Here is a 10,668-nt window from a genome sequence, read left to right on the forward strand (position 1 = left end):
ACCTATGCAGGGGTCAATAGCTGGGAGGGCAGGAGGGAGGCTGCCGGGTGCTGGTAATACTATAATTCTCTTGGGTGGGAGATGTTTATCATGGGTGAGTTCACTATAGAACTCATCGGTTCTCCATTTATTAATTGTATGCTCTTCTCTATACACTAGAATCTCTTTTTAAAAAAATAAGCAAGCTCCTTTGGAAGATAAGGCTCAGAGACTGCTATCCTACTTTATCCTTCTTGCTTATCACAAATAAACTACTGTTTTGTTTACTTTCTGAAGTAAAATTGTGGCTCTTTTTAAAAAATTGCCTGGACACTCAAAAGTGCCTCTTAATGAAATAAAAATCATAAGATATTTGAATACCCTCTCTCTACCAAAAAATTAAATCAGTGGTTTTCAAATTATGTTCTGTGTAAGATTCTGAGGTGGGAGTTCATAAGCTTTTACAGGAAGCCAGCCTCTTACCTACTTTAATCAGCACTTCTCTTCCTTTATCTTCTATATTTGGGTTCCTTCGTCGTTTAGCTTAAAAATATTTGAAGACCAGTGATCTTGATGATCCAGAGAGATAGAAGCTTTTCCCCTCAAGACTCAAGCTACTTTAGGAATCATAAGAAGAGTAGTTTAAATGAGATTAAACTGAAGTTCTCTGTCCCCCCACCCCAACATCATGGTTAAATTCTTCCGTAATTCTTCCATTTATCTCAGTAAGATAATGCCTTATTTTCATCTTTTTTTAAATCAGTATTTTAAAAATTGAAGTATAGTTGGTTTACAATGTTGTGTTAATGTGTGCTATACAGCACAGTGATTGAGTTATACATATATCTGCGTTCTTTTTATATTATTTTCTATTGTGATTTATCATGGAATATTGAATATAGTAGGACCTTGTTGATTATCCACTCTGTATATGATAGTTTGCACCTGCTGTCCCCAGCACCCATTCTGTCCCTTCCCCGACCCCCTCCCTCTTGGCAGCCACCAGTCTGTTCACTCTGTTTGTGATTTTCTGTTTCATAAATAAGTTCATTTGTGTTGTATTCTAGGTTCCACATATAACTGATATCATATGGTGTTTGTCTTTCTCTTTCTGACTGACTTCACTTAGTATGATCATCTCTAGTTGCATTCATGTCGCTGTGAGTGGCATTATTTTGTCCTTTTTTATGGCTGAGTAATATTCCGTTGCCACACAGACACACACACAGACACACACACACACACAGACACACACACACACCCCCACACACCCCCATCCACATCTTCTCTATCCACTCATCTGTCAACGGACATTTAGGTTGTCTCCATGTTTTGGCTATTGTGACTAGTGCTGCTTATTTTCATATCTTGAGAGCAGTGAGGTAATGACCCCTTTTCAGCTGGTTTATTTTTCTCTGCTCTTCTCACCAGGTATACGTAACTGCTGAGAGCCGCTTCAGCACCTTGGCCGAGCTTGTTCACCATCACTCCACGGTGGCTGATGGGCTGGTGACAACCCTACACTATCCAGCACCCAAGTGTAATAAGCCTACAGTCTACGGTGTGTCCCCCATCCACGACAAGTGGGAAATGGAACGAACAGATATTACCATGAAGCACAAACTTGGGGGTGGTCAGTATGGAGAGGTTTACGTTGGCGTCTGGAAGAAATACAGCCTTACAGTTGCTGTGAAAACATTGAAGGTGGGTTGCTGAGATTACAGTTTTTAGGCATCTTTTTCTTTTGTGCTGAATCACTTGGAAATACCAGTGTGCCCTTCTTTAACTTTGGAACACTTTCCACCCACTGGTGCCAAGCACATCAGCAAATTGTGATGATTAACCCTGGTGCCATTGCTGACAATGCAGGGGCAGATTATTCACTACAACGCAGTGAAACCCACATATGGGGAAGGTTTGTCTCTGGAGGCTGTTGATACAGATCTTGGTGGGAGGTTAGAAGCAAATTATAACTTGTAAAAGCAAAGCAAGCTGTTTTCCTTCCTCAGAACAACCCCTGCTGGGCAGAATTCTCCATGCATTGTTGGAGAATCACTCTCTTGTTCTGTCCTTTGTCTCCCTGTTGCTTGCTTCTCCCATCTCCCTGAGATTAGATCACCTTATTCTTCATATTCACAGAAATCTTCTTCCTGATGCCAGTCTGTCTCTCTCCGTTAAGCATCCTGGTAGCGAATTACATGTTTTGTCACTCATCCCATTCTCTGAAGATTTTCTCATGTGCCTCAGTAACTCTGGAGGACTCCTAAGGACTGCTCTTTACCTCTGAGTAGTAGTCAGTTCTTTTACCAAGAATTTACTAAGTGCTTGTTCTGAGTGTCAACCAGTATGCACAGCCTTGCAGACATATCTTGCTCCTTAAGGAATTTGTCAGGAAGGCAAATATGTAAACAGCTAATTGTTCTGGCTCCTCGTTCAAAGGCTTAAGGTATCTAGAAAGAGACTTTCAGGGAATTGAATGGTCTGTCCAGGTCTTTTGTGTTTCAGTTGTGCTAGGACGTGATTGCTGAATTATACTTACCCTACTAAATTTTACTTCAGTTTCAAATACTGAATAAATTAAAAGAGACATTTTTCTTTCTTAATTGGACTTATACAGAGCATACTAGGCAGCGATAAAATTTCTTGAAGTAAGTGCTAAAATATCCAAAAGATACCCCTTTTTAAAACTGAGGTTTTAGGAGTGTGAGTTGACTCATATGATTAAGATGGGGGCTTGTCCCTCTCCTTTTTTTCTTTCTTCCCCCCCTTTCCAGGAAGATACTATGGAGGTGGAGGAATTTCTCAAGGAAGCTGCAGTGATGAAGGAAATCAAGCATCCTAACCTGGTACAGCTATTAGGTGAGGGAGCTTGTCTGAACCATAGGTTTCCTCAAAGATGCTTGTCCCCCAACCCCTGTTGTCCCCAGTCCTCCTTTTGTATCACCATGGCGGAAGCTCTCAGTATAAATCTATTTCAATAAATGGTTGTTATTAATCAGAAGTCTCTGTGTTTTAAAATTACCCAAGAAACAGTGACCTCATTGATTGCAATGTATGAAACTGCCCAGCTTGTGCTGATTGCCCCAGATCCAAAGTCAGAGTCATTCGAAATGATACTAAGCCACAAACTATCCCAAAATATATTTTACAAAATAAAGAGACATTAAGCAAAGGACTGTTGAACAGAAACAGATTAAAAATTGTGACCACCCAAGTGCTTTGCAGGGATTGATAGGCTTCTCACCTATTCAGGTCACAGAGAAATCTTTGACTGAAACAATTGCCCTTTTAAAAATAAGGCCAGTTTCTTTGGGTGTTCATTGAGCCAAACTATCCCAAAGGAAATCGCTTCTTTTGTATTTTTACTGGGAGTCTGCTGTGTAGTAATGAAATCCTTGCAGTCTGGGCTCATATAGTCTTTACCATGTGCACAGTTGCTGTTACTTTTAGATAAACATTGTCAGCAGGAGGCAGTTGAGGATGTGAAATCATGGGCTCATACAGAACTCTATAGAGGTATTGGTGGTCCTGACCCCTTAAGGAATTAATACAAGTGACTCTACCTTTGTTCAAACAGGCACATTCTCAAAATGCATGTGAATTTCCAGAGCATGGTATCATTGGAAGTAGAAACTCACTATCATCCAGCTTCTTAACGTTGCTATGTTCTTTTCAGAGAACGAAAGGGCAGGAAAGGAAAAGATTACTGCTGGACTAGATTTTTAAAAATTGTCAGTTATTCTTGCCAAAGTGGTTGGCGTGTTTAACTACGTACTAACAAAACAAGCTGTCTTTGAACCATCAGGTGTGTGTACCTTGGAGCCACCATTTTACATTGTGACTGAATACATGCCTTATGGGAACTTGCTTGATTATCTCCGAGAATGCAACCGAGAAGAGGTGACTGCAGTTGTACTGCTTTACATGGCCACTCAGATCTCTTCTGCAATGGAGTATTTAGAGAAGAAGAATTTCATCCACAGGTGTGTAAAACCCAATTATCACTTGTGACTAACCAGGAAACTGACATGCATATCAGATAACTCAGGAAAGTAGTTTTCTCTTTCACAAGGACCATTGTAATGTCATTTCCAACTTAGAAACCTACTGTGTCCTCTGATGAAAGTACTAATGCAGGGCCTTTGCTGTTCTCAGAACAGAAGGCTCTTTATTTTGCCCAGGACTAAGTCCAAGATCATTTTGCTCCATCTAGTGGCTTGATTTTAAAAATAGTTTTCTGCCTTAGTAAAGAAACTGAAACCTCTGTTACCCACCTCTGAAACCTATCCCAGTGTACTTATAAATGGGAACTGGTTTTCTGAAGCCTGCTTTATTGTGGCATCATGTAACTGCCTCTTGGTGAGTATTCTGCAAGAGATGTATAATTAGTGGCTTTCTACCATGTTACAATTTTCATGAAATACTACCATACCTGTCAGCACTTACTTATCAAACTCTGCTTGCAGCACAAAGAACTGATACTAGAGCATTCATGACCATTTTCCAGAACCATCTGAATAGAATCACAGCAGGGTTTCTTTCCCACAGGGATCTTGCAGCTCGTAACTGCCTGGTGGGAGAAAACCATGTGGTGAAAGTGGCTGATTTTGGCTTAAGTAGACTGATGACCGGAGACACCTATACTGCTCATGCTGGAGCCAAATTTCCTATTAAATGGACAGCACCAGAGAGTCTTGCCTACAATACTTTCTCAATTAAATCTGACGTCTGGGGTAAGGTTGGACAGGACATTTTTCTGTGTCTCGTCATTTTCTTTATACTTTAAATGCTTAATTCTTTAGAGCTGCTTTTTTTGTATATGATCAATATCCTCTGCTGTTACACCCATCCTTCTTCAGTTATTCAGCAAGCATTTATTATTAATAAATACTATCTGCTGGGCATTTGCAGGGTACTTACTGTAGAAAGAAACTGTAAAGAATAAAGTTAAAAAAAAAAAAAAGTTCCTACCTTGGGAGCACTCACAGTCTAGATACTATATTGCACTGAAGTTCTAACAATCCTCTCTATAAAGCTCCCTGTTTTCCACGTTAGACTTTATTGCTTGTGTCTAGAGCACTGTGACACAGTATTTCTGAAGGTGAGAACCTGGTGATTTACTGTTGGTGGGGGCTAGTTCTGGGTGCTGGGGATGATACATTCCCAAAATGATAGCGTCTTATGATTTGGGACTCCATTTCAGGATATTGAATTAATTCTTGGCCTTTATTATTGTTTTCTTTTTTTCTTTTGCTGTTTTAAAATGTATCTTTTCAAGGAAGGCATGGTGAAGTTTTATCTAGAATTTGTCTTTGTAACTGATCTTGTTTCTACTGCCCTGAAAAAGAATATTATTTAGTAGTGACTTGGGGGACAGAACGAGTCAGGATGTTTGGATTTTGGGCAGTAGAACTAGTCGAGAATTCTAGATCATGTTTTACCAGCAATCTCAAACTCAAGAGTAACCTGTGACAGAATCAAGCAAATTCTTTCATCACATGTGAATTTTATTTGATTTCAAATGTGTCCATTTTTATATTCTTCCTTTAGTATTAGTGACTTAAAAATTGTGCAACTCATTAAATAGATTGTAGTTGCTTTAAGAAAGTTTTGATTATACCCCAAACTTCTTATATGGCTCTAGTTTATTCTCCCTCGTTGTAAAGGAAATCCAAATAAAAATTGGGAAACTTATTTATGTATTTATTCTGGTCACATCTTATGTGGCCCTTAGTTCCCTGACTAGGGATTGAACCTGTGAAATGCTTTCACCTGCTGTGAAAGCATGGAGTCTTAACTACTGGACCTCCAGGGAAGTCCCCAAAATTGGGAAATTTAAAGAAAACTGTCTTTAGATTATACCTAAACTTTTCCTGTGGAAAATATTTTGAAGAACAAGTCATGTTTTAAGAATTATAAGAGTATACTAATATTGTAGCATTGTGAAAATTTGAAAGAGAAGTTACCTAATGGTATAAAATAAATAATAAATCAGAAGAAACATAAAAGCTCTTTTTTTACAATCCCTTCTGCAGCTTTTGGGGTGCTCTTATGGGAAATTGCTACATATGGAATGTCACCATATCCAGGTATTGACCTGTCTCAGGTCTATGATCTACTGGAAAAAGGATACCGAATGGAGCAGCCTGAAGGATGTCCCCCTAAGGTGTATGAACTTATGAGAGCATGTGAGTATTCTTGCAGATTTTAATTTTGAAGTAGTTTAAATGAGCAATTCTGGATGATTAATAACAAAATTGAAAACATTTTTCCTATCAGTGTTGTAAGATTGTATTCAACCTTGTGACATAGAGTTGGTCACTGATCAACCAATTGGGCTACTGTATGCTCTACTACTGAGTCACACTGGAATCCTAAGAATCATTGTCCATGGCCAAGTACTCACTCAGTTTCCCAAAAGATTTGCCTGTATAATAAGGTAATAAAAAATGGATTTGGAGATTAGGTTGGGGAGGGTTGCTCTCAGCTACGCAAAATGAGTGTTGAAGACTGGAGAATGCATGAAAGTGACTTCTGTGATGTGTAAACAAGAGCATCTGACTTCTTAAAGATGAAAAAGTAGGGAGGTGAGTGGTGAATTAAACCACCATGTATTTGAGTCTCATTATTTTCTCATTGAGCATTGACTGCCTACTGCTGTCATCAAATGTGAATTCCAAACTCCCCTTTTCTGATACACTGTTATGTTTTGGAATGTGTACAACTAATTGTGAGTGAGTGAGTGAGTTTGAAGAGAGGTTTTACTACTTTTCATTTTTCCAATGGAAGAAAACTTTTCTAAACCATCTCTCCACCCCCTCTGCATCCCTCTAGTGGAGGGAACAGGAGCTGAGACTGCATAGAAGGACTGGCCCTAGGAAGTGGGTTCATCGCACCTCAGGCTGAGACTAAGAAATAGCTGCCTCACTGTCACTGCAGACTTGCTGTAACTGTGCTTTAGCTAGCACATGTCCCAGAGCATGGAGCTCACCCTCAGGTGGGCCCTGAATATTTAGTTTCTGCCAAGAAGCTTTTACTACTCTTCTCTTTTGGTTACATAGGCTGGAAGTGGAGCCCTGCCGACAGGCCCTCTTTTGCAGAAACACATCAAGCTTTTGAAACCATGTTCCACGACTCTAGCATTTCTGAAGGTGAGACCCTGGTGATTTACTGTCGGTGGGGGCTAGTTCTGGGTGCTGGGGGTGATACATTCCCAAAATGATAGTGTCTTATGATTTGGGACTCCATTTCAGGATATTGAATTAGTTCTTGGCCTTTATTATTGTTTTCTTTTTTCTTTTTTTTTCTTTTGCTGTTTTAAAATGTATCTTTGTCTCTCTAGCTCATATTTTTAATATTGAAATATTTTAAGAGTATGAACAAAGATTTAGCTGTAAGGGTGTTACATCAGAGTGTAGTTTATAATACTGAAAAATTAAGAACATTTAAGTATCCAGTATGTTAATTATTACATCCCTATAATTGAGTAGTTAAAATGATATTCTTAAATATATTGACACAGAAAGGAGTTTAGAAAAAGAATGTTAAATAAGCTAAGCTATGAACACTGAGAATCTGTTTCTTATGTAAAAAACAAGTATATGGACACATACAGGAAGTTTCCTACTTTTGTGTATAATGTCTCTTTAAAATTCCATGCAAAAGTCAAACAGTAAACGTACTTGTTGGTACTTCCCTGCTGGTCCAGTGGCTAAGACTGTGAGCTTCCGACGCAGGGGACCCGGGTTGGATCCCTGGTCAGGAAACCAGATCTGTCATGCCCCACCTAGGAATTTGCACACTGTAACAAAAGATCCCCCATGTCTCACTGAAGATCAGAGATCCTGCATGCTGTACCTAAGACCTGGCGAGGCTAAGTAAAAATAAATACTGAACAGATTAAATGCCCAGTCAGAGAATAAATAAACTTCTTAGGAAGAGAGAGACTGGACTTCCCAGATGGTCAAGTGGTTGAGAATCTGCCTGCCAATGCATAGGACATGAGTTCGATCCCTAGTCTGGGAAGGTTCCACATGTTGCGGGGCAGCTGAGCCTATGCGCCATAACTACTAAAGTCTGTGTGCTCTAGAGCCCATACTCTGCAATAAGAGAAGCCACCACAGTGAGCCACCACACTGCAACCAGAGAGTAGCCACCACTCACCGCAATTGGAGAATGCCTGAGAGCAGCAACAAAGACCCAGCGCAGCCAAAACTAAATAAATACTTGAATAAATAAAATTAAAAGGATAGGCTATTCCCTGAGAGCTAAAAACACAATTCTGTCTAATTGCCTATTAGACATTTTGTGTAGTTCCAGAGTTGTATACATATTTTTTCAAATTTTTCTTCATAATTGAACAGAGCTCTCACTACTTAAGCTCACGTTAAAAAATGTTTGAAGAAGAAATTAGGCAAGTTGATTTTTTTTCTGCTTCCTTTAGTGATTTATCATGTTTTGCTAAGAAGAAAGGAAAAAGTACACCACCAGAGTTTAATGACAAGTATTTCCATCCTCGTCCTTCTATATATGGAACTTCTACAGGTTAGGGAGGGCACAGCTCACCCTCTGGGCCAAATTAAGCAGCTCCCTATCAGAGCACTTTTCTCTGTACCCTTTAGTTCATGTGGAGTCAAATCCTGAATATCATTGGAATCTCATTGACATGGCTTGAATTATGTGCTATGTACCCACACTTGTGGGGGATCAATTTTGGAAAATAATTACCAAAAATGTTGTAAATTACAAAATTCCAAAGTTTGACTGATCCATACTTCATTTTTGTTCAAGAATGGATAGCAAAGTGAGTCTTTGCCTTATTGAAAGCCACAAATCCCATGGCCATTTTTAATCAGCTGAGGCTTACTAATAGGGTGAACACATTTTCAGGAGCCTCATTTGCTTCATTGGCATGAAATGTATGTAGCCTCCTTTTTTTTGCAAGGCACAACCTGAAAATAAAATATCTGCAAATAGCTGTTTGCTTTGTTCAACCTCTGAATAAGCATTTAGTAAATAAGAATATCCAGTTGACCAGTGCGCATGTGAAATCACCCATTATCAGAGAAGTACAAAATAAAACAATGAATGGCCAGTACACACCTACCTCAGAAACGCTAAAATTAAAATCAGACAAACAAACATCAAACTCTGGCAAGCATGCGTAGTAACCAGAACTTTCCTATAAGTTAGTGGGGATGGAGATTGGGACAGCCAGTTTGGGAAGGCAGTTTGGCCCTGTGACCCGCCGGTCCTGCTCCTGTATCTAGCAGACGTGCATACCATTGTTGCAGTCAAAGACACATCGTAGGATGTTTCTAGCAGTATATTCATAATAGCCCCAAACTGGAAACAACAAGTATTCATCAAGAGGAGAATGAATGAATTTTGGTGTATTCACATATTTGAACAATACACAGCAACAAGAAAACCCCCTGCCACATTCAGTAACATGGATGAATCTATAGCTAGAATGCTGAGCAGAAGTAAGCCCACACTCAAAGGGTACATACTTTGTGACTCCACTTACACGTTTTAGTACTCCATTCTTCAGGTCCTCTCAGTTGTCTGCCTTTTCTGAAAAGAGAAAACTCCCTTTTTTCTCTTTTGTCATGAAATTGTTCTTTTTCTCATTGCCCTGTCCTCCACACAGAGGTTGCTGAGGAGCTTGGGAGGGCCGCCGCCGCCTCGTCTGTGGTTCCATATCTGCCTCGACTGCCTCTGCTTCCTTCCAAGACCCGGACGCTGAAGAAGCAGGGGGAGAACAAGGAGAACATCGAGGGGGCACAAGATGCCACAGAAAATTCTGCTTCCAGTTCAGCACCAGGTACGAGTCCCTAGGAAGGTAGAGGCAGACTGCCTCGTTTAAAGAGCCATGGGCTATGAAGCTTTTATTTCCACTTTCCTGCCCGTCTTCCTCAAGGCAAAGGGTGGTGGGCATCTGTTTTATTTACCACTCTAGTCCACGGCTCTGCATTGCCAGTGTTAGTAGTCGTGATCTGTCCATTCGGCACACAACTCTGCCTCCCACTCCATTTCCTAAACTCTTGATTCTCAAATAGTTGCACTCCTTATGGTTCTGGCAAAAATTTCTTTCTGAGTCTGATAGGTGAAGCCAGGTTGTGCTGTAGTTGCTAGAGAAAAGATGGATGTTGAGGTAAAAACCAGCAGGTTTATTTCTTTGTATTTATATCTCACATCACATTTGGAACAGCAGTGTGACATGATAGTGTATTTATTAGTTTCCTCCGAGTGTCCTGCTAACACTTGACTCTTAATAGATGCCAACAACACTCTTCACTGTCTTCACTCAGGCGAGTCACTTACTTTTCACAATACTGATTGGCTGTTATTATTTTTTTTAAATCAGGGTTCATTAGAAGTGCACAGGCCCCCAGTGGGTCCCCAGCACTGCCTCGAAAGCAGAGAGACAAGTCACCCAGCAGCCTCTTGGAAGATGCCAAAGAGACATGCTTCACCAGAGATAGGAAGGGAGGCTTCTTCAGCTCCTTTATGAAAAAGAGAAACGCTCCCACACCCCCCAAACGCAGCAGCTCCTTCCGAGAAATGGAGAACCAGCCCCACAAGAAATACGAACTGACGGGTAACTTCTCATCTGTTGCTTCTCTGCAGCATGCTGAAGGGTTCTCTCTCACTCCTGCCCAGCAAGAAGCGAGTCTGGTGCCACCC

General features: G+C 40.3%; 1 protein-coding gene across 1 annotated transcript in view; it reads left to right on the top strand.

The window, feature by feature from the left end:
- Positions 1 to 10,668, top strand: part of ABL2 (ABL proto-oncogene 2, non-receptor tyrosine kinase) — a 106,276-nt gene that overhangs the window by 83,475 nt on the left and 12,133 nt on the right. Inside the window, 8 exon segments of the mRNA XM_014480050.2 lie at positions 1,411 to 1,683; positions 2,754 to 2,838; positions 3,785 to 3,962; positions 4,528 to 4,712; positions 6,015 to 6,167; positions 7,041 to 7,130; positions 9,632 to 9,805; positions 10,349 to 10,582. Coding sequence (XP_014335536.2) covers positions 1,411 to 1,683; positions 2,754 to 2,838; positions 3,785 to 3,962; positions 4,528 to 4,712; positions 6,015 to 6,167; positions 7,041 to 7,130; positions 9,632 to 9,805; positions 10,349 to 10,582 — 1,372 coding nt within the window.

Source organism: Bos mutus, chromosome 16 (genome assembly GCF_027580195.1).
Source record: "Bos mutus isolate GX-2022 chromosome 16, NWIPB_WYAK_1.1, whole genome shotgun sequence".
In the NCBI taxonomy this organism is placed as follows: Eukaryota; Metazoa; Chordata; class Mammalia; order Artiodactyla; family Bovidae; genus Bos; species Bos mutus.